The sequence below is a fragment of the Euphorbia lathyris genome, chromosome 8 (assembly GCF_963576675.1).
Source record: "Euphorbia lathyris chromosome 8, ddEupLath1.1, whole genome shotgun sequence".
NCBI classification, from domain to species: Eukaryota; Viridiplantae; Streptophyta; class Magnoliopsida; order Malpighiales; family Euphorbiaceae; genus Euphorbia; species Euphorbia lathyris.
In genome coordinates this window covers 59,532,986-59,554,369 of record NC_088917.1, presented here as the reverse complement: position 1 = coordinate 59,554,369, position 21,384 = coordinate 59,532,986, and the positions used below count along the sequence as shown (strand labels likewise).

Sequence of the window (21,384 nt, the reverse complement as noted above, 5' to 3'; positions counted from 1 at the left end):
CCTAGCACAATATTAAATTACACGGCTTTTATGCTAAAATAAAGCTAGTGTTAGGAAATTACCAAAAATGTCATAATCATTTTGATATGCAACTTCTTCAAAAAAAAAATTTACCGGTAATGGTAATGATGTTTGCGGGGCGGATTCAGGATTTGAGGGATGGAACAAAATTCAATATAAAATTATTTTAGATTAATGTTTGTAGTTAAGAGTAAAAATGCTCCTAACGTTTTGGATCAGGAACAATGTTACCTTTAACGTTTAAGATAGTGCAATTTTACCCTTAATGTTTGTAGTCAAGAGCAATTTTATCTCTAATGTTTATCAATTTCAGACATTATTATAACATACAGTCATTTTTTTCTTTATTTTGCATCAATTGCATATCAATTTGTTCTAAAAAAAGTGTATAATGTTTTTTGTAATTTAATAATAAAATTTGAGATTAATATTTATAAATTTGGTGAATTTTTTGAATTTTTTTTGTCTAATTCGTACAAAAAACAGTATATTTTTAATATTTTTTCACATCCCAACATATGTTTGTGATTTGTTACTGATAAAATAACACATGTATGAAGTGTAGATGACAAGATTCATGAGCGATAAGACAATTTGATGAATTATTTCTTAAATTGACCCAATTTATCAATGTTAGGAGTAAAACTGATTTTGGCTTCCAACATTAGGGATAAAATTACACCATTTTAAACGTTAGGGGTAAAATTGCTCTTGACCCAAAATGTTAGGGGTATTTTTGGACTAAATTTTTTTTTTCTTCAGGGATGAAGGGGAAATGTAGGAGTGACGAGAATTACGAAAAATACAAAGAGGCTAAAAGGGAAGTAAAGAAGGTCATACGAGATGCTAGAGCAAAGGTGAATCGGGATCTGTATACAAGATTGGATACGAAAGAAGGGGAAAGAGACATATATAGAATTGCTCGGATGAGAGATAGGAAGACGCGAGATCTCGGAAAAGTTAAATGTGTGAAGGATGTGGACCAGAAAGTCCTAGTTGGAGATAAGGATATCAAGGAACGATGGAGGTCCTATTTTGATGACTTATTTAATGGAGATCGCCAACAAGATGTTGGAGATATAAGTATCCATCACGATATGATAAATCATGAATGCCTGCGGAGAATTCAAAAGGGTGAAGTCAAAATGGCATTAAGTAAGATGAAGTTGAAGAAAGCAGTAGGACCTGATGGCATCCCTATTGAGATTTGGAGATGTTTGGGAGAAAGAGGAATCGAATGGTTGACGACGTTCTTCAACAAAATTTGGAGGAACAATAAGATGCCATCAGAATGGAGGAAAAGTACCTTAATCCCTTTGTATAAGAACAAAGGCGATGTCCAAGATTGTGCCAACTATCGGGGAATCAAATTAATGAGTCACACTATGAAACTTTGGGAGCGAGTGATTGAACAAAGGCTAAGGAGGACGGTGAAGATCTCGGAAAACCAGTTTGGCTTTATGCCGGGAAGATCAACTATGGAAGCCATCCATCTAATGAGACAATTAATGGAGCACTATCGAAATAAGAAGAAAGACTTGCATATGGTTTTCATTGACTTGGAGAAAGCATATGATAAGGTACCAAGGGAAGTACTTTGGTGGGCCTTGATAAGGAAAGGCATTTCGCGGAAATATATTGACATCATAAAGGACATGTATGAGGGAGTATGCACGAGTGTACGTACTAGTGTTGGGAAGACTGGAGAGTTTCCTATTACGATTGGAGTGCATCAAGGTTCCGCACTAAGCCCATTTCTTTTTGCCATCGTTATGGATGAACTAACAAGTTCACTTCAAGATGGTATACCATGGTGCATGCTGTTTGCAGATGATATTGTGTTGGTTGAGGAGACGAAAGAAGGAGTGGAGATGAAGTTGGAACTATGGAGGCAAACTCTAGAATCTAGAGGCTTTAAGTTGAGTCGAAGTAAGACAGAATATTTGGAGTGTAAGTTTAGCGGCCGTAGGAGTAGGGAGGCAGGGACAATCATCCTAGATGGGAGAGTTGTTCAGGCCTCGGATTGCTTCCGGTATTTAGGATCTATTATCCAAACGGATGGAGAAGTAGATGGAGATGTTGCTCATAGGATTAAAGCTGGTTGGTCGAAGTGGAAGAGTGCTACGGGTTTCCTTTGTGATCCCAGCATGCCTAATAGATTGAAGGGAAAATTCTACCGGACGGCAATTAGACCAGCATTGTTATATGGTACGGAGTGTTGGGCAGTGAAACACTGCCACATCCATAAGATGTCGGTGGCGGAGATGCGTATGTTGAGATGGATGTGTGGTCACACGAGAAAGGACCGGGTGCGTAATGAAATAATTAGGACAAAAGTAGGGGTCACATCTATTGAGAATAAAATGAGACCGACTAAGGTGGTTTGGCCATGTGAGACGTAGAGCGCTTGATGCGCCGGTTAGGAGAACCGAAGAGTGGCAAAGGGATGTAGTGGTGAGGGATAGGGGAAGACCTAAGCAAACTTGGAGGAGGGTGATCGAGAGTGATATGAGTTTATTGGGAATTGAGGAAAATATGGTAGTGGATAGGACGGAGTGGAGGGAGCGAATCTGTGTCGCTGACACGACTTGATTTTCACGGTTTTATATGATGGTTCATGTTAGCCGACCCCGAATCATTTCGGGACTAAGGCTTTGTTGTTGTTGTTGTTGTTGTTGATGAAGGGGAAAAAATGCCCCCTTTGACCCGCCCCAACGAAAAGAATTGCACATCCAGACTTCTGTCTAATCAAGTGCTACTTTCATTTAATTTTTTTAATTTCCAAGAAAGATAATGATTGGCTGGAAATATTAAACAAAACATCCTCCATTCAATCATTTTCATTTCTGAGAAACATAATGATTGATGAAATATTAACCAATAGCCTATGCCATTTAAATACACATGAATAGTTGTGCATTTTGAATTGCATATTGTTCCTCCAAAAACAAATTGAACATCAAATTATACTTTATTCACAAGAGAGATGGGTGACCGGTATAGTGATAAATTAGTTCAGTAGATGTTTGGATCATGAGAAGATGATAGTGATAGCAACTGCATAATGAAGCATACAACAATAACGACGGTTTTAATGATACTACAAGCCTGAACAATGAAGCACCTGGCATTTCAGTTCATCATAATATCATTGATGAGGAAGCAGGTAGATCAGATGATAACAATACGGGCGTGGAACATGGTCCACAAATAAAAATGGCATATCTAATTTTAAAGAGTTTGATTGATGATACAAACAACATGCTAGTTTTTCAAAGGTTTTATGTTATAGTGTTATCGTCCATGAAAGAGAAAGGATGTGAAGATAAGTATAAGACGTCAAGCTGTGATATAGGGAGGAAAATGGTAGATAAAAAAAGTAACAAAAGTTAGGTTGCAAACTAAAATCGAGGTTGCAATTGAAAATGGTCGTTGGGTAGTTAAAAGTTGAATGGAAGACCATAACCATGGATTAATTCAACTTCAAAGCTTCATAATTTGATTAAAAGACACGAAATCGACCTAATCAAAATTTAAAGAAGAGTCCAAAGTACTTCTCTGATATTCTTCGTTATATCGTTATGTCAAGGGCACCTTCTTTCATGGCCTTCACTTCTCGGCACATTTCTCCCCTGAGTTACATGCCTACTCGGATGCTGATTAGGCTATTCCCCCTGGCGAACTGTTGATTATGCTTGGTAAGGAGGGATTGAAAGGAAAGAAAATCCTCGGAGCTACTTAGCTACTTTTTGCAATGAAGTCATCGAACTGGGAGAAGATGATCCACCGATGCTGACCAGCCACGGTGAGGTCTATTCCATACCATGGCCTCTATAGTAAGGGCTTGCGCCTCTGCTGCTAGGTCATACATTCAATCGAGAGAGGTACACGCTTTTGACTTTTTCCACTATTATCTAAATTTAAAGTGACTTATTATCTTAATTCTCACATTCTTATTTATAAGTAGCACGTGTGAATTTGCAAATCCACTCAAAAAGTACCGTTTTTATTCTAAACCCAAACAAAGTAAAAAAAAATCTTTAATAAAAAGTTGCTATGCAGGTTAACGATTAAGGTGTGTAAATAGTCAAATTGGGTAAAATTTCTAACACTAAGCCGAGCTCGAGAATATGAATTTATAACAAGTTTAAGAATGCAAGAAAACAAGTGAAAGTGACTGAAATTGATTGAAAATCTGCTTTTCCTTTTCTTTTAATCAAGAGTATGAAAGTAATTGAAGAAATATTTTTTTTTTAACTTAGAGAATCAAATATTACTTGTTTCTTATAAAATTGAGAAGTAAACTTTGCTAGAAGTTTCTTAAAAATTAAATAAAATATCAATTTAAAGATTCAAAGATAGAAAATGGGTAAAAATGTTATTTAAGAAGGTTAGTGATTTGTAAATTTAAGATTATCAAACATTGTAATTGTAATGAGGTTAGAAAGAAAATAGAAAAAGGTTAAAAGGATAATCTAGTGGAAAAATGTTAGATAAGTCAAATATATAAGTGAGTGTGTGGAATTTGGTTAGTGCAGGTTAAACCTATTAACATTTTTCATCGTACTAAATTCAAATTAAAAAGTAAACTCTCTCAGTTCAGGTTTAGTACAAACCTTATCTACATATAAGCAAGATAACAAAAAAATATAAAAGAAAATAAAAGAAAAGCCTTTTGATGTTTCTCTTTTGAGGCTCAAATTAGAATGGTTAGAGATATAAATCTATAATTTAGGAGGTTAAGATTAAAATTAACAATAGGGTATATTTATTTTTTCGGTTTTGATATATGCAGCCCTTAAAGCTGCGTATAAACATTAAATACAATAGAATATTATTTTATATTTTCATATACAGTGAATTTTTAAATACACCAAAATTCATTTAATGCAATCATAATTTTTTTTTTATATGTTCTATATCTATATTAATTTTTTTATTTTTTATTTTTTGAAATGATATCTGCATTTATTATTTCGACAGGTTATTTATAACTGTGTTAGTAAAAGTTATAAATAATTCGTCGAAATAATACAGTTACAAATAACCCGCATTTATTATACATTGAACTTCTAACGTTTTTTAAACAGTGCAGATTTACCTGTAACTATGAATTTGTGCAATTTTACTCCTAATAATATCAAGTATGTTCGATTTTATCCTTACACAACATAAAATTCGAACTTACTGATTTCGACAGTTATTTGACTATCACATCAGTTATTTGTAACTGTGTTATTTCAATGAGTTATACTTTTATTCTGTTACTAATACAGTTATAAATAACCTGTCGAAATAATAAATGTAGATCTCTTTTAAAAAAATAAAAAATAAAAAATTAATATAAATATAAAAAATATAAAGAATTTATGATAACATTAAATAAATTTTAATATATTTAAAAGTTTAATACATAATAAACATACATCTTAAAAATATAAAAAAATATTCTAATGTATTTAATATCGATTTTTTTTTTTTTTTTTAATAAGACAATAGGGTATGTTTTTTTTGTGAGAACTGGTATATATCAAAACCGATTTTTTTTTTTATAAGAACAATAGGGTATATTTTTGTTTGTTTGTTATGCTTGTATTATTATAATTTATAAAGTTTTTTTTTTTTTTTTTTGAAAAGATAATTATAAAGTTAAAATAATTCTAATAGTATCCACGTAGGGCGGATACCCTTTAATACGCGTCCAGTTGCCATCCTTAAACGAAATCTAGGAGGAAAACAGTGAAATTACCATATTGCCCCCAAAAAGATTTGATATTTGAATAGATGTTTTTCAAGATTTCATTTAAAAAAAAAAAAAAAAAAAGATTAGGCTTTCAGAAAGTGCATGTGTACAACCAGATATTGGGGCTGTATTTATTTATTTCTTTTTTTAACTGCCAGAGTCAGGCGCATGCTATAGTGGGGGGAAGATAAAACAGAAGATGAAGGATAGAAAGGAATTCCACAAGGGTAGAATCGTAATTTCAGCCTGAATAGACAAAGCCCATAAGGGTAAAATCGTAATTTCAATCTGAATAGACAAAGCTGGTGGGTGTATTATAATGAAAAAGCATCAACCTTTCTCTTTCTTTTCTCTCTCAATCCAAACAAAGCCTAAAAATAAGCAAGAAACACCTCAGAAAACAGCATCATCCCATTTATCTCCTTGTTTAGCTTTTTCAACCTTCTTTCTCTCTCTACACAATACAATACAAAAGCTTCTATCTTTCTCTCTCTAACACCATACCCAAATAAGAAACAAGAAAGAAAGAAAGAAAGAAGAGTCCACACCCACATCACCACCCATGTAAGTCTTTCATCAATGGCCCATCTGGACCTAAATTAAAGAAAGAAAGAAATTTGGGGATGTATATAGATAGAAGAAAAAACTCATCTTTCTTTCTTTCTTTCACTAACAAAATTAAAAATGCAAACTTTACTTACTTACTTACCAGTATTACCCTTCTGCAACCCCCCAAAAAAACCCATCTTCATCACTGTCTCAACTCTCAAAAGAAACATTTTTTTTCACCGAATTATGTGGGCTTCTTTGGGTTTTCTTTGTCTTGGTCAGAGTTTCACAGAGAAAACAGGAAACCGAGAACCTTCTCTTCTCATCTCTCTTTTACCCACCTCCTCTTTATTTCCTTTCCTTTCCCCCGTTTCCTTATCTCTCTCTATCTCTCTCTCTCTCTCTCTCTCTCGTTCTATTTCTTCTTTCTCATTCAATTTCTCTCTCTCTACCTTTTCAAATCTGATCGGATCTGATCATGAAGAGGATGAAGGGGGTTGCTGCGCCGTTTGAGGCTTCTCCTTCTTCATATGCCACAACTACTGTCTACGAGGATCCGAGAATCCGGCTCAGGCATCAGAGTCTTGTGCAGGACTATGAGGATTTGTATAAGGTAATTGCTTTCTTTCTAGGTTTAATTGTGTTAGATCTCTTCTTTTCCTTGTCCATGTTTGATTTGGGATTTTGTTCTTAGTTTTTAGGGTTTTTTTTTTGTGTTTGTTTGTTTTTTCATTTTGGGTTCTGCGGATAATATAAATTGCAAGAGAAATTTTACAGTTTTGGACCTTTGATTATGTTGCTCAGGCCTCAAAGCTTCCATTTTTCGACAGTAAGGTCTTTGTTGAGTTTGGTTGCAGATGATAATTGGTTGAATTTGGGGAAGAATGAGTTCTAGGTTTTATGGTGAACTTGATGAACCAAAGTTCCGTTCATGCTTAATTTGAGTGGGATTTTGATTTTTCTGGGAGTTTGTTTATCTTTGCTCAACATGGAAAAAGATCAGTTGATAGTATCTTGATCTGTGTTTATCTATGTTTATGTTCAGTTTATTGAGAAATTGCTCTAACCCTTGTGTTTTCTGCTTGTTTTTCAAATTTTGAGTTGATACTTAAAGGTATTCTTTTTTTTCCTGCCTTTGAATTTTTCATGATTTTAATTTATGAGCTCCTAGGTTTATGGAATTTTATGTTGATTTAATATGGCTATGAAGAACTTCATTTTAACCTCAGGAACTTGATGTTGTGGCTGTTAGATTTTTGATTCAATGAACTTGATTGTTTGTGCTTTTTCTTTGGTTCAAAAGTGTACTTGTAAGGTCTTAATTTGGTTTACAGTTCTATGTGTGAAATTTCAAATTGAGTAGTTTGGTAAGGCACTACGGATTTACAGCTTTTAACAATTTCTCAGGAAACAGAAGCACAGAAAGACAAAATAGAGATGATGATGAAGAAAAAATTGGCCCTGCTTGCTGAAGTCAGGTATACTTCTTCAATTCTGTAAATTTGATATGTTGTTATGATTTATTTCCGTCGATTGCTTTACCGATGATTATTAGATTGAATGTGGAACATGTTTATTTACTCAATTGTAGATTTCTGAAGCAGCGATTCCAGTATTTGAAGCAAAACCAATCTCAAAAACCTGCTTCTGAGCCAAAATCTGTACAACGGAACCAATCTCAAAAGCCTGCTTCTGAGCCAAAATCTGTACAACGGAACCAATCTCAAAAGCCTGCTTCCGAGCCAAAATCTGTACAGCGACCGAAATTAGTAAACGGTAGTAGAACTGTGAGAAAAGAACAGAATCACAATGGGAAGAATGCAGCTGCTCATATTGATTTAAACAGAAAGAAGAAGGTTTATAGTGAGAAGGAAGCTGCACCGCAAATGCGTAATCCTGCGACAATTCCAGATTTGAATCAGAATGAAAGGATTTACAGTGGAAAGGAAGCCAGTGTTAGAAATAGTACTCCAATTTTTGACTTGAATCAGATTTCGGTAATCAACTATTACTCAGCCACATACAAATTGAATTTGATCATTATCTTTTGGCTTTGACTAACTATACTACATTTGTTGTAGATGGAGGAGGAAGAATTACGAGCAAACGACGAGGGAATGAGGATAGACGAAGCAGCGAAGATATGTCTAATGAGAGGGGGAAGCGATGAACAACACGGTGATATGAAATTATCAGCAGCTTGTAGGAGTGTTGGAAATGGATCAAGTAGAGCAGGGAAGAGGAAGATTTCATGGCAAGATCAAGTAGCATTGAGGGTTTAAAGCTTTTTATGTTAATTTCAGTTGGAATTTGAAGGGGCATTATATGTTTTGGTGAGGTTGGAGAAAGTTTCCCTTGCCTTGTTATTGTCTACTCATTTTCATTTTTTTCTCTTCATTGTAAAGGAAAAAAAGATAGTTCCAATATTATAACACAGATGAATGCATATGAATTAGTGGTCACATATTAAATATGTTGAATTGCTTCTATCTTTTGGTATTACATTGGGAGTCTAAGATGCTGCTGACTAGTTCAGATTGAGACAGATAATTGCAAGGGCAGTAAAGCTTTCTGAATTACTGCACTGCTCTAGAGGGTCATTGTGTATATTATCCGTTTTGGTTTAAATCAAATTTGTTGTGTCTCACAGTTAAAAGGTGTGTTTATAGATATATGTTCCTTTAAAGCCGTGAGGTTAAAGGAATGAGATTTGAGTCTAATTGGATATTATGACCATACTAATACACTATTACAATTGTATTATACACTATTACAATTGTATTATAGTCGTGAGATGTGTTTGCTCATGGATGAGTGAGATGTGTGTGTTCATGGATGAATTAGGCGGAAGTTCATGGGTCTATAATGATCAGATTCCGAGGTGATGGTATCAAAGTGGAAGGTCTAAGCTAGTTGCCTTAAAGGATAATATTGAGAGTAAAAACGAATTGAACTTTACATTGAAGGAGTGATTGATGTTATTAGTAAGATTCAGTCATGTCTGAATTTGGTAATTTATCGTTAGATTTAGACTTATTAAATCTAAGTTTTAGGATGCTTCGAATTTTCACCCTAGAATTATAATACTACATAGTCATTAAAGTTCATGTGATGAAAACCGAGCCTTTAGTTTTTAAAGGGCATAAAACTTGGGTGATGATTTATGCAAATTAGCTGTCATTTAAAGGGGAAAGAGTTAGGCAGCAAACAAATGAATGCAAATTGGGTGAAGGTTGGACTTTGGGGGATTTGGAGATTAGGTTCCAAGTTTTGTTTTGATGCATTTGTTGCTTGTAGTGCTGGTCAACAATGAAAGTTGGGTATTATGTTTCGTCTTTATCCACAGGCCGGCGACCCATCACCTTGAATTATGGGTATACCTACAAAGATGATAACTTTTAGGACAATGACTCCATTTATTTAACGCCATCTTTTTAGACAAGTATGGATTTATTTTTTGATGTACGAAATAATACTAATTTACTACTATGAACGAATTTGTTTGATAGTTATTTCATTGTCGTATTGGACCTTTGGAACATGTTTGTCGATAAAATGTAACTATATTAGTAACATAGTAAACACTATTTACCTCTTGAACTTGTCCAAAAAACTTGATTGGTCCCTACATTTTCAAATTGTTCCAATAGCCTTTCAACTTGCGTAACATTAATCAATTAATCACTCGGTTGCAAAAATGTAAGATGTATGCGGAAGATGTGTTTTACGCGCCTTAAAATGTTATTAAAACATATTAAAAACAAAGTTCTTACTTGTTCAATTGTAAAACTTGTCATCTCTGATATTAGAACACCATATTTTAATCTTGATGGTTTTACTTTTTCGAAGTGTGTGCAATACACACATTTCACATTCGGGTTTTTTTTTTTTTTTTTTCTATATTTAAAATTTTTGTTTCATCCGTCACCCACAAAATTGGACATAGTACATAGTTGCTGGAATTGGGAATATGATTGAGTATTGGATTATGGTTGCTTTCGGTGGAAGAAAAGTGTCCACTGAGCTTGGTATTATGTAGTGCTATTTCTTTTGAATGGATAATGGGATCATTTATCCTTCATTTTCACTATTTTTACTTCATTTTCTGTTTTTATATTTATATAATATATTAATTATGAATTCCCTTCAATTTAACACATGTTCATATTCTAGCTTAAAAAGTCACTACATGTTATGTTAGGAGATTGCAAACTAGAGAGTGCCGTTGCCACTTTTCTATGGATTTTGATATAACCGTTTGTTTATGGTAATTAAAAATAAGGGATAAGGTTTTTGGGGAAATATCAATTTAGATTATAGGAACCTAAACAAGGCAATCAGGAAAGATCATTTTCCTCTACCTTTCATTGATCAAATGATCAAAAGGATATCCGGTCATGCATTTTATTGTTTCCTCGATGGTTATTCCGGATTCTTTCAAATATATATTTACCTAGATGACCAAGATAAAACAACATTCACATGTTCTTATGGAACCTTTGCATATAGGAGAATGCCATTTGGTCTATGTAATGCACCAGCAACGTTTCAACGTTGTATGACTGCGATATTTAACGATTTCATTGAAGATATCATGGAAGTTTTTATGGATGATTTTTTAGTTTATAGAGATTCTTTTGGTGCATGTTTACAAAACTTAGATAAAGTGTTGTCTAGATGTGAAGAAACGAATTTAGTGTTAAATTGGGAAAAATGACATTTCATGGTAGACGAAAGAATAGATTTAGGTCATAAAATATCTGAAAAAGGATTAGAAGTGGATAAAGCAAAAACTTCAGTCATAGAGAAATTACCCCCACCAACTACTGTTAAGGGAGTAAGGTCGTTTTTAGGACATGCAGGTTTTTACAAGAGGTTTGTAAAAAAAAATTATGTGATCTCCAAACCACTTACTAATTTGCTTATGAAGGATTCAACTTTTGATTTTAATGAAGATTGTATAAAAGCTTTCGAAACATTGAAAATCACCTTAGTTAATGCACCCATAATTGCTAAACCCGATTGAGATTTACCTTTCGAAATGCGATGCAAGCGACTTAGCCGTAGGATGTGTATTAGGTCAAAGGAAGGATAAGAAACTTCATGTCATTTATTATGCAAGTCACATATTGTCCGATGCACAATTTCGTCTTCGAGAAGAGACTGGGCACACAAACTTAACAATGCGTTATGGGCATACCGTACTGCATTTAAAACACCTATAGGAATGACACCGTACCGACTCGTGTATGGAAAAGCTTGTCATTTGCCAGTAGAATTAGAACATAAAGCATATTGGGCTATTAGAACACTTAATTATGATTTTCAAAAAGCAGGAAAGAAGCGTTTGTTCGACTTAAACGAGTTGGATGAATTATGCCATTTATCCTACGAAAATGCAAGAATATATAAGGAAAAAGTGAAAAAATGGCATGGTGCCAAAATTAAAGTTAAAAGCTTTAATGTTGGGGATAAAGTATTACTGTTTAATTCTCGACTCAGGTTATTTCCAGGTAAGCTTAGGTCTAGATGGTCAGGACCATTCGTAGTCGTTAACAATTTCGATTATGGATCGTTACTTACAGAATTTCGATCATGAGGTTTCCAATCATTGGAGACTGGGTTTTAGAGTTCTTTTGTACCGTTCATTTCGTGAATAAGCGACGTGTTCGTCTTAGTTTTCGTAGAGATGGCGAAACATACACTTTTGGATACCCAGAATTACATGCCTGGTTTGGTTTCCCACCCAAGGATACTGCAAAACACCATCCTGGCAGAGACATGACATCTCGGGATATTTGGAGAATGTTAACTGGCTTTTGGCGATTCAATCCGAGTCTCGCCTACAACAAGTCCATCAACTCCAATTTCATGATGTACTTACACAAGTTCATGTGCCATAGTTTATTTGGACGTACTGGAAGCAGTGTTGTCCAAGACACGGACTTGTATGTGTTGGGAGACATTTTCCAAGGCAACACCGTCAATTCCTCGAAGATATTGATGGAAGGGTTAGTTGCCGCATCACATTCCAAGGACAAGAAAATTGGGTTCGGGAACATAATTTGTGGCACAAAGGGATCAATTTCGGTTCCCTGGACTGATGCAGAACCTTTTCCCATTATTGACTATGAGTTCCTGGACAGTGAGGGACTTGTCAAGCGTATATTTAGAGTCGGTCCAAGATTTCTTTCTCCAGAAGAAAGATAGATCTTCGTGCAAGCGAAGATTGATCGATACAGGGATGCGAATCCCAATTCAACGGGATGAACATTTAATATAATTTGTTTTGTTTTGTCTGATTTAGTTTGTATATATTTCTGTAAATAGGTTTGTTTTCAATTTCATTTGTATATATGTTCTTTCCTTTTATTCTGTACATATGTGTGATTTTCAATTCAATAAAACTTCAATATCATTTCATGAATTAATCTGTCTATCTGAGATATCAATTTCATATCAAATGTATATTTGAATTTATAAAGTTCAAAAAATGTATCTGTATGTCTGAATAATGAATGCTAATAAGAAATAATTATGATTAAACATTTAAAGATTAATGTACATTCATTATTTACATTCAATTCACTTAAAGAATTAATGATCATTTATGATTCATTCAATTTTTATTAAGTCATTTATTGGTTCATTAATCAGAATTTAATAAGGTTAAACCTTTTGTTTTTCCTACATTTAATGTTTTATTTTGTGTTTTTAAGTTTCAGGTATTAATATATTCGTTCATAAGACATATTTACACGGAAATTGAGTTAATACGGAGTTAATATACGCGTATATCAGCCACCAGGTCACGAATCTCGGTAGAGATTGCAAAATCTCTACGTGAGCAACGAAAACGGAGATTTTTTAGAGATTTTCGTCTCCAGAAATGGCCGTGTCGCGACCGAGATTCATGAATCTTGGTCGCGACACGCGACCTGTAGGCAGGGGTCACTCGAATTTTTGATATAAAATTAGCCCCTTTCCTATTCCTACACTAATTCCTAACACCTATATTCACCCCTATATAAACCTATCACTTACACAAACATCACATCACCTCTAATTTTACCCAATTATACACTCTAAACTCTTCCCAATACCATAACTTTTGTTCTTCCCAATTTATTCACCCCTATTCATCATCTTCTCCTTCATTCAAACCATTACTTTCTCATTCACCAAAACCTTTCATCTTTTGATTTTCTCTCTACTTTCATACATATTTTCCATTTCAAACACCATGCCTAGAACAAAGGTATCTGCTAACAAAACTAAAGCCACCGAAGCAAACCGTCTTCGAGTGCAATATGGTGCTGTTTTTAACATCGAGTCTGAAGCGGAAGGAAAACGCTACCTTCACTTCTCCAGAAGCAAGATGGAGTTTGTTGACATGCCGTTTATCCACTTCGATACGGTAAATGAGTTATCCTTCTCCGAAAGGATTAATGAATTTCTTCATATACTTGGTTGGAATACTTTTGCAAGCATGCGGTTTCCGCATAATGATGAGTTCATTCTTGAATTTTTGGTTACTTTGAAATATGAAAAGAGGAAGAAGTTTATCACCTTTAGGAACAATGGTATTACCTATAAAATTGATTATGAGGCTATGGGAATGATGTTTGGTTTTCCAACTATTGGTTTTGTTGAAAAGCCTAAAGAAATTGATACCCACACAATTTGGCATGCTTTATCCGGCCAAGACACTTTTTACCCCAAGAACACCTCTAGCAAGTTGATTCGGAATAATTGTGTATTTTACTTTCACAAATTTTTTATCTTTCTCCTTGTTTGGAAGGGTTCTAAAGTCCAAGTTAGGGATTTATTTGTGCTTGATAGTTTATTTAAAGGTCTTCAAGTTGATAGTATTGCCATACAAAAATATATGTTTTATTTTCATAAAGAGATTAGTTAAAGGATAAATTCAGTGAAATTTTGCTCGGGACTAGCAAAAGATTAAGTGTGGAGATTTGTTAAGCCCAAAATATACCTAAATTATCATTAATATTTACATCAGTTTTGCTATGAAATCGTGCTATTTATATCTATTTAGAGTACTTTTACGTCCGAATATATTTCTTTCATGCAAGGTACCTAAATATTTGGTAAAATCCAAATAGGAACGAAAACGGATCAAAAACGAAGGAAAAACCCTAAGTTACGAGCTAAAAGACGTGGAAATTCAGCGCACCGATACGAGGAGGACGGGAAGCGGCGGTCTCGGAAAGAAGATCCCATGTCGCGACCGAGATTCCTTAATCTCGGTCGCGACATGCTAAAATTTTGCACCTTACCCTTTCGTTCCGAAGACCAAAAGTTGCTCCCCTCATCTCGCCAGAGATTCCATGATCTCGATAGCATCAGAGATTTTTCCAGCACTATTTTCACATGTTTAATTCAGAGAAACGCGTCTGTTCGGGTGGATAGAAACGTCTCTTCACAACGGACACGATCCTTAAACACGACTCTTCAACATCTATAAATAAAGAGATGGTTTCAGAGCTCAAAGTTAGAAAAAAAAAATTGAGTTAGATTATTTAAGATTAGAGTGCAGAATTTATGGAGAAGTTCTGAATCAGAAACGATTCAGAGTTAGATTTCATTCCTGTAAAAAGCAATCTGATGTACACAAATTGTTCTTAGATTACTTATAAACACAGTAGCAATTAAGTTTAGATTAAGATCTGTTCGAAGACTAGTTTACATTTCGGTAGAAGACACATCATCTCTATTCCGAAGATTCAGCGAGAAGATCAAGCAGCGGATGCGACCCCGGAGCCTGACAAACTCTAACGAGGTTTGAGGAAAGGATTGACGACCCGGAACTCGAATGTCGTTTCGAATGCTTTCATGTTTCATGTTCTCTGTAAACTTGTATCAATTCACAAATCATTTAATAAAAGTTCATACATTTCAAGATATTTTTATGTAGTTACTTTGGCAATTAATCCAAAGTGAGATTCTGGTGTTTTCATTAAAACGAATTTAATTCTAATCTTTACAAGGAAACTTTGTTGAACACTTGAGCAAGTTTTTATTTATGGATGATATGATCGTTGGGTCGGCTTATCAGAAATAAGTATAAATTTGGTTAAGGTAGAAATCGACTCAACATCAGGGGGATTTCTACGGTTCAAGGCCTTTTAATTGAAAGAATTTACATTTTATTACAGAGTTTAAAGTTGATATCTTTGCTTAATGCAAACGAGTTCAACACTTGTCTTATTTTAAACGCTAAATGTTTCTGTCTTGTAATTTGATCTCAAGACAGAATTGATTTCTAAATTTCTGACATATAATCCTAATCTGATTCTTATTAACTTAATTCAATCTCAATCCAATTCAATTAACGATTATCTATTAAATAAACCTAAAGACGTATTTTAACGGTATCAAAATAAGTTTTTGTGAAAAAACGTTCCCTGTGGGATCGATATCTTTTTATTACTACAAGCGAAACCGTGCATTTGCGGAAATCGCTCAATAGTGGGCCACATGTCTCCTGTTGATTGGAGAAAGTGCATCCAAATATTAGGACCTGGTATCCTTCAAGCCTACTATACCCATGATTCTCGATATAAGGCGTCATTATGATAATGATTGAATTATTGACTAGATGGGGTGATACTTTCTAAATCAAGATTCCTACGCAGTCGTAGTGCTCTACTTTATTGAGGAGATGTCACATTTCTCTATCTCTAAGAGTTAGTTCGAGCCTTTTATGCGCCACTAGTTGAGTTATATTCATCTTATATCACTTATCTATTATATCTTTAATTAAAGAGTATAGTGAAGTGAGAATTCCTAACTATTTTATGTTTTTCGTTTGGAAATTATTGTACTTCAATTGATTGGGTATATATATATACACACACCCTTTATTATACTATTTGGTAAGAACTAAAAATATATAGAACTGTTTTAAAGAGCACTTGTTTTAAGCCTTTTTCATTTTGTACAGGTTGATTAATGTTATATGATAATCGGTTGTGTTACAAATAAACACTTATGAAGACCAATTTCAAGTTAATTAAAAATAGAGTTAATATATATATTTGCCTATATGTTTGTACATTTATACAGATCAGCCCCTATATTAAATAAATGCATATATTTATCCTGAAATTTTACAAAAAAAAAAAATAAAAATAAAAAAACCACAATTTAACAAGGTAATGATATGACACAAACAGCAAAACACCTTAGCCTCCACATCACCTTCACATCATCTGTCACCTCAACTAAAAAATGTCACATCAAATCCTAACTATTGTTTTTCATAGTTGCTTTAATCTAGGGAAGTAGCAGAAGGATGTATAAGAAGCTCTCCCGTACAGGACCCCATATTTAAGAGGGCCCAATTTTTTTTATTATAGAAATCTAAATATATTATTGTTATTAATTATTATGTGAAAAATTAAGTGAATGTTAACTTATCTAGAATATTAAGATTTTAAGAGTCTTAAGGGGTCCAATTTTTTTTTTTACTATTATTATACAATATCTAATTTAATTATTTTTATTATATTTATTATGTTAAAATTTAAGTAAAAAGTATTAATTTTTTTTAATGAATAGGTCCAATTTTTCATTTAGCACAGGGCCCAAAAAATGTTTAAGATGGCTATGCTTTAACCTTTCTGTTTTCGTTAATGAGTTTGCCTCTCTGGAATCTTCTTAGATCTCTATCTTGTTTGTTTTATTGCTTCTTTGATTTTCAGTGTTAAGGACTTCATTTTTACTCTGTTTCTCAAATGTGTTTCTTTAGATTTATTGGTCTTGGGTTTTGCATGTTTCACACAGAGTTGCTTATGGGACTTGTCTTTTGGCAAGAACACGTATTTGTAATTTGAATTTAACAGTGATTGAAAACTATAATAACAAAAAGAAATCAATAAGAACCCACACTATCGGTATAAACAGAAATCAATAAAAACCCACATCCAAAATCAAACAATTAACACTAGATTCTTAGCCGTAGATATAGATGTTGTATAAATTTTCACAGCCGAAAGCTTGAACAAGATAAGAAAAAGCTGAAAATGGAAAAATAAAAAAAGAGAATGGATGGATAGATTGGGTCCAAAGGGGATTACTTGATAGAGAGAGAAAGCAAAGGATAGAAGTAGAGAGAGAAAGATATAGAAGAATACTTAAAAGGTAAACGTTTAGATTGGTATTTTGCTGTAATTTGAAAAGTTTGAGGATAAATTTATATGTTTATTTGGTAAAGATAAATCTATTTAAATTTGAAACATAGAAGTACAATATGTGTGTTAACCCTTAAAAATGTATACTTTTAGTTGATTACATATCCTCTCAATGAATTATTAGATTTTCAAATTCGGACCATTTCTATTTAATGAGTTGTTATTTCCAGTTGTCTTTGTCTATAAATTACTGGATGTTGATTGGTTTTAATCTGGATGTTGATTGATTTTAATTTTGTAACTAATTGATATAAAATGAAAGCAACAAATTATTGGTTTATAATTTTGATTTAGAATTTACATCTTTTTGAGAATGGGAATTCTCCATCGGCACCTGTACGAGGCGGTGATGGATACAAAAAAACTCCAAAACTTTTAATGGAAATTTCCCAAATTCATTCCCGCAAGTGTTGGAGACGGATTGGGAATGCATCCTCATCCCCACATTTCCCCGTTGCCACTTCTACTATAAACCTCTCATAAATCATGATACACATATCTTAAAATACTCAACATGTTATAAAAAAAAAAAAAACTCAACATGTTATACAGATAGATAGTTTTAGACTTAATAAATTTTAGGTAAGTTATATATTAGTCATGATTAGGTTAATTATTTACAACTATCCAAGACTTGTAAAGAATTTTTTAAAGGGCTAATTACAAATCTAGCCCAATTAAAAGGGTACAGTTACATATCTAACCCACTTTGCTTCCATCTCACCAAATTAGACACTTTTATCCACTTTGGACAAAATTACCCTTAGTTCTATTCCATCGACCCATCTGCTCCTGCTTCTTATTGATGTAGATTAAAGTCGTCTGAGAGTTTTAATCGTAAACACACAAAGAATACAAACTTTTCAAACTAAACTTGAAGGTTGAATAAACCCAACAAGGAAGAAATCTTGGCTCCAATAGAGGCTATATGTCTTAATTCATCAAAAGTTGTTAAACATTACAAAGTGAGGACTTTATATACTCCCCTAAATCTGAAATGAAAAGTCTAAAAGCTCACATTAGGGTTACAAGCATAGTTAAACCTCTAAGGGTAAAATATGAATAAAAAGTGGTGAAAGTAATTTAGCAAATAAAAGGAGGGACTAAATCGTAATTTGGTAAGTGGTCCTCATTGTTATGGCAGGAAGAACTTGCTGAAGAAGTATTCTCCAGCGTTGGCACGCCCCGCGTAACCCTCAACACACCCCGCGTGGTTGTGCTCCTGGACTTGGTGGTTCTCGCTAGGGCTTTTCACGCCCGGCGTCCCCAGAAGTACGCGCCGCGTACTTGACCTCCTGGACAGAACTCTCTTTGGGCGTTGGATCCATGCTCCGCGCCTCGAAGGGCACGCCCCGCGTGTATGACTTGTTGGGCTGTTCTCCCGACTTTGGGCTCTTCACGCCCCGCGCCCTACTAGGTGCGCTCCACGTGCACTATTGGTTGCCATGGCCCTCATCTTCCTCGGGTAGCTCTCTACGGGTCTCGTCTTTTGGCTCCGAGTTCGCGACTGGAGGAGGGATGCCCTCATCATACTCCTCTTCTTTAAAAGAGTTGGACCCCAACTCGGTGATAGAACAAGCACGGTTCATCCCAAAGATTGTTGTTCCACTCACCCCATCAGCACTACTCTTCCCTTGGCATGGGCTACTCGTCACTAACAATCTGACGAGTTGCCCAACTCTTGCATCCGCTAGCGGCGTAGGGTCCCGTGCTGGGCACACAATCAATGCGGCCTTCTTCTCTCCCCTAGTAGGGCCCTTCAACGGTGTGAGGATGTACTTGGCCCCATCTTTGAATACGGTGTACGTGTTGTCCCTTTCCGTATGTGAGGCATCACGATCGAATTGCCAAGGCCTCCCGAGGAGCAAGTGATACACATCCATCTCAACCTCATCTTGGTAAGCCCCAATAGAAATAGGAACCTTACACCGGTGAGTGACATTAAGCTTCTCCCCCTCTTTAATCCACCCCACTCGATACGGATTCGGATGTGGCTCGGGCAGTAAGCCGAATTTGCTTAAGGCGTCTTTACTAAGGATGTTCTCTTGACTTCCTCCATCAACAATCAGCTCACATTTCAATCCGTGGATTAGACCTCTAGTTCTAAACAATTGGTGTCTCGGGTCATGTTCTTGTTCCACTGACATTAGAACTCTCTTCACTACATGGACTCTTCGATCATCTCCGGATGATCCGCTATCAACGGGCTCACAATACACCCCATCGTTTCCTTCATAATCATCATCATCGTACCTCTTAACCACATTAACACTCATCCTCTTTGGGCATTCGTTCGAGCGGTGGCTCGGTTCGTTGCATCGAAAGCACTTAAACGGGGCTGGTTTGGTGTACGGGTTGTTGCCCTTAGGAGGTGCTGCTGTCCTAAAGGGTCTCACGTCTCCGCTAGGTGATTTTCCCCCATTCAAGAATTTAGTGCCACTTGAACTAGCGCCACTTTTGTCCTCGTCCACCCCTTTGGACTCTTCTCCCTCCCCACATGCTCCCTCAATCCTTGGCCTCCGGTATCCGTCACGTGCTCTAACATTTAATTGAGACTCGGTCTTCAAAGCTAGATTCCTTGCACCTTGAACCCGGATTACCATTTGTGTCCCAATTCTGTCTTGAATGTTATACCTTAGCCCCTCAAGATACCTTGAAGTCTTTTGGCTTTCGATTTCCGATAAGTTAGCCCTTGTCGAAAGCCTCAAGAACTCCGAAGTATACTCATGCATGCTCCTAGGCCCTTGTGAGCAATTCCGGTAGGAGCTATAGATACACTACTTGTAGTCGGGTGGCAAGAACCGTTCTCTCATCAACGACTTTATCCTCCGCCAAGACCTAATCAGCTCCCTTCCTCCCCTTCTCATCCCTTCTTTCACATTATCCCACAATACCGAGGCTCCCCCTTTCAATCTATAGGCCACTAACCGAACTCTCCTACCTTCCGATATGCCCACATAGTCGAAGAACCTCTCCACCTCAAGCAACCAATCAAGGAACCCCTCAATGTCGAGTTCCCCTCCAAATGAAGGTATGTCAACTTTCAGCTTGAATGCATCGTCCCTTTCATAGTGTCCTCCATACCCAACTCTCCCACTCATGCCGTCCCTATAGCCGCCTCTACCAATGTCATGACCCCCATATGGATCATTCATCCCATAATTTTCCCTTCCGTGACCACCTACATCATCGACATTCAAGATATCCAAATTCCCGGCGCGCACATGCACGGGACCAACAACAACATTCATATTCATATTATTCACATGCCTAACATTCCCAGTACCGACATCATGCCTAATACCCATGTTTCTAGCAATCCTATTCAAGTCGAAATAATCAAATAGATCGCCGTCACTATCACTATCGGCATTTATAATGACCATAGTGTTAAGATGCCTTACCTCATGAACCCGAGGGTCCGCTCGTTGTGGTGCTTGGTTTCTCAAAGGAGGTGGCGTTGGGGGTCTATCCGGTGGAGGCCGGATTTTATCTTCATGTTTTTGGTGAGGGTCTCCGGCTAGGCGACCTTGAGTGTTTCGGCCTTCGAGCTTTAGTCCTTAATGGCGAGAAGGATATCTCGGGTGCTCATGTCGTGCTTCTCTTCCAACACTCATAGAGATTCCGTTAGTTGCCTCACGTTGCCTTCTAGCACATCAACTCGTTGCTCGACGGATCCGGTGGCTTCGTTTGTGATACGTGGTTGAACCATTTCCGAGAAGAAGTCTCCGGGAAGGAAAACGACTCGGCTCTAATACCAACTGATGTAGATTAAAGTCGTCTGAGAGTTTTAATCGTAAACTCACAAAGAATACAAACTTTTCAAGCTAAACTTGAAGATTGAATAAACCCAACAAG

At 35.6% G+C, this 21,384-nt stretch overlaps 1 protein-coding gene across 1 annotated transcript; it reads left to right on the top strand.

Moving 5' to 3' along the window:
* Nucleotides 1–6,133: 6,133 nt before the first annotated feature.
* LOC136202852 (uncharacterized) lies at nucleotides 6,134–8,786 on the top strand. The gene is made up of 4 exons (XM_065993779.1): nucleotides 6,134–6,926; nucleotides 7,721–7,791; nucleotides 7,905–8,310; nucleotides 8,395–8,786. Exons 1-4 carry the CDS (start codon nucleotides 6,792–6,794, stop codon nucleotides 8,593–8,595), a joined length of 813 nt encoding a protein of 270 aa, XP_065849851.1. The 5' UTR covers nucleotides 6,134–6,791; the 3' UTR covers nucleotides 8,596–8,786.
* The last annotated feature ends 12,598 nt before the right edge of the window (nucleotides 8,787–21,384 follow it).

Coding starts and splice junctions, on each gene's coding strand:
- LOC136202852 (XM_065993779.1), top strand. CDS start 6,792: ATGAAGAGGATGAAGGGGGTTGCTGCGCCGTTTGAGGCTTCTCCTTCT. Junction 6,927..7,720: donor ACTATGAGGATTTGTATAAG/GTAATTGCTTTC, acceptor ACAATTTCTCAG/GAAACAGAAGCACAGAAAGA. Junction 8,311..8,394: donor TTGACTTGAATCAGATTTCG/GTAATCAACTAT, acceptor CATTTGTTGTAG/ATGGAGGAGGAAGAATTACG.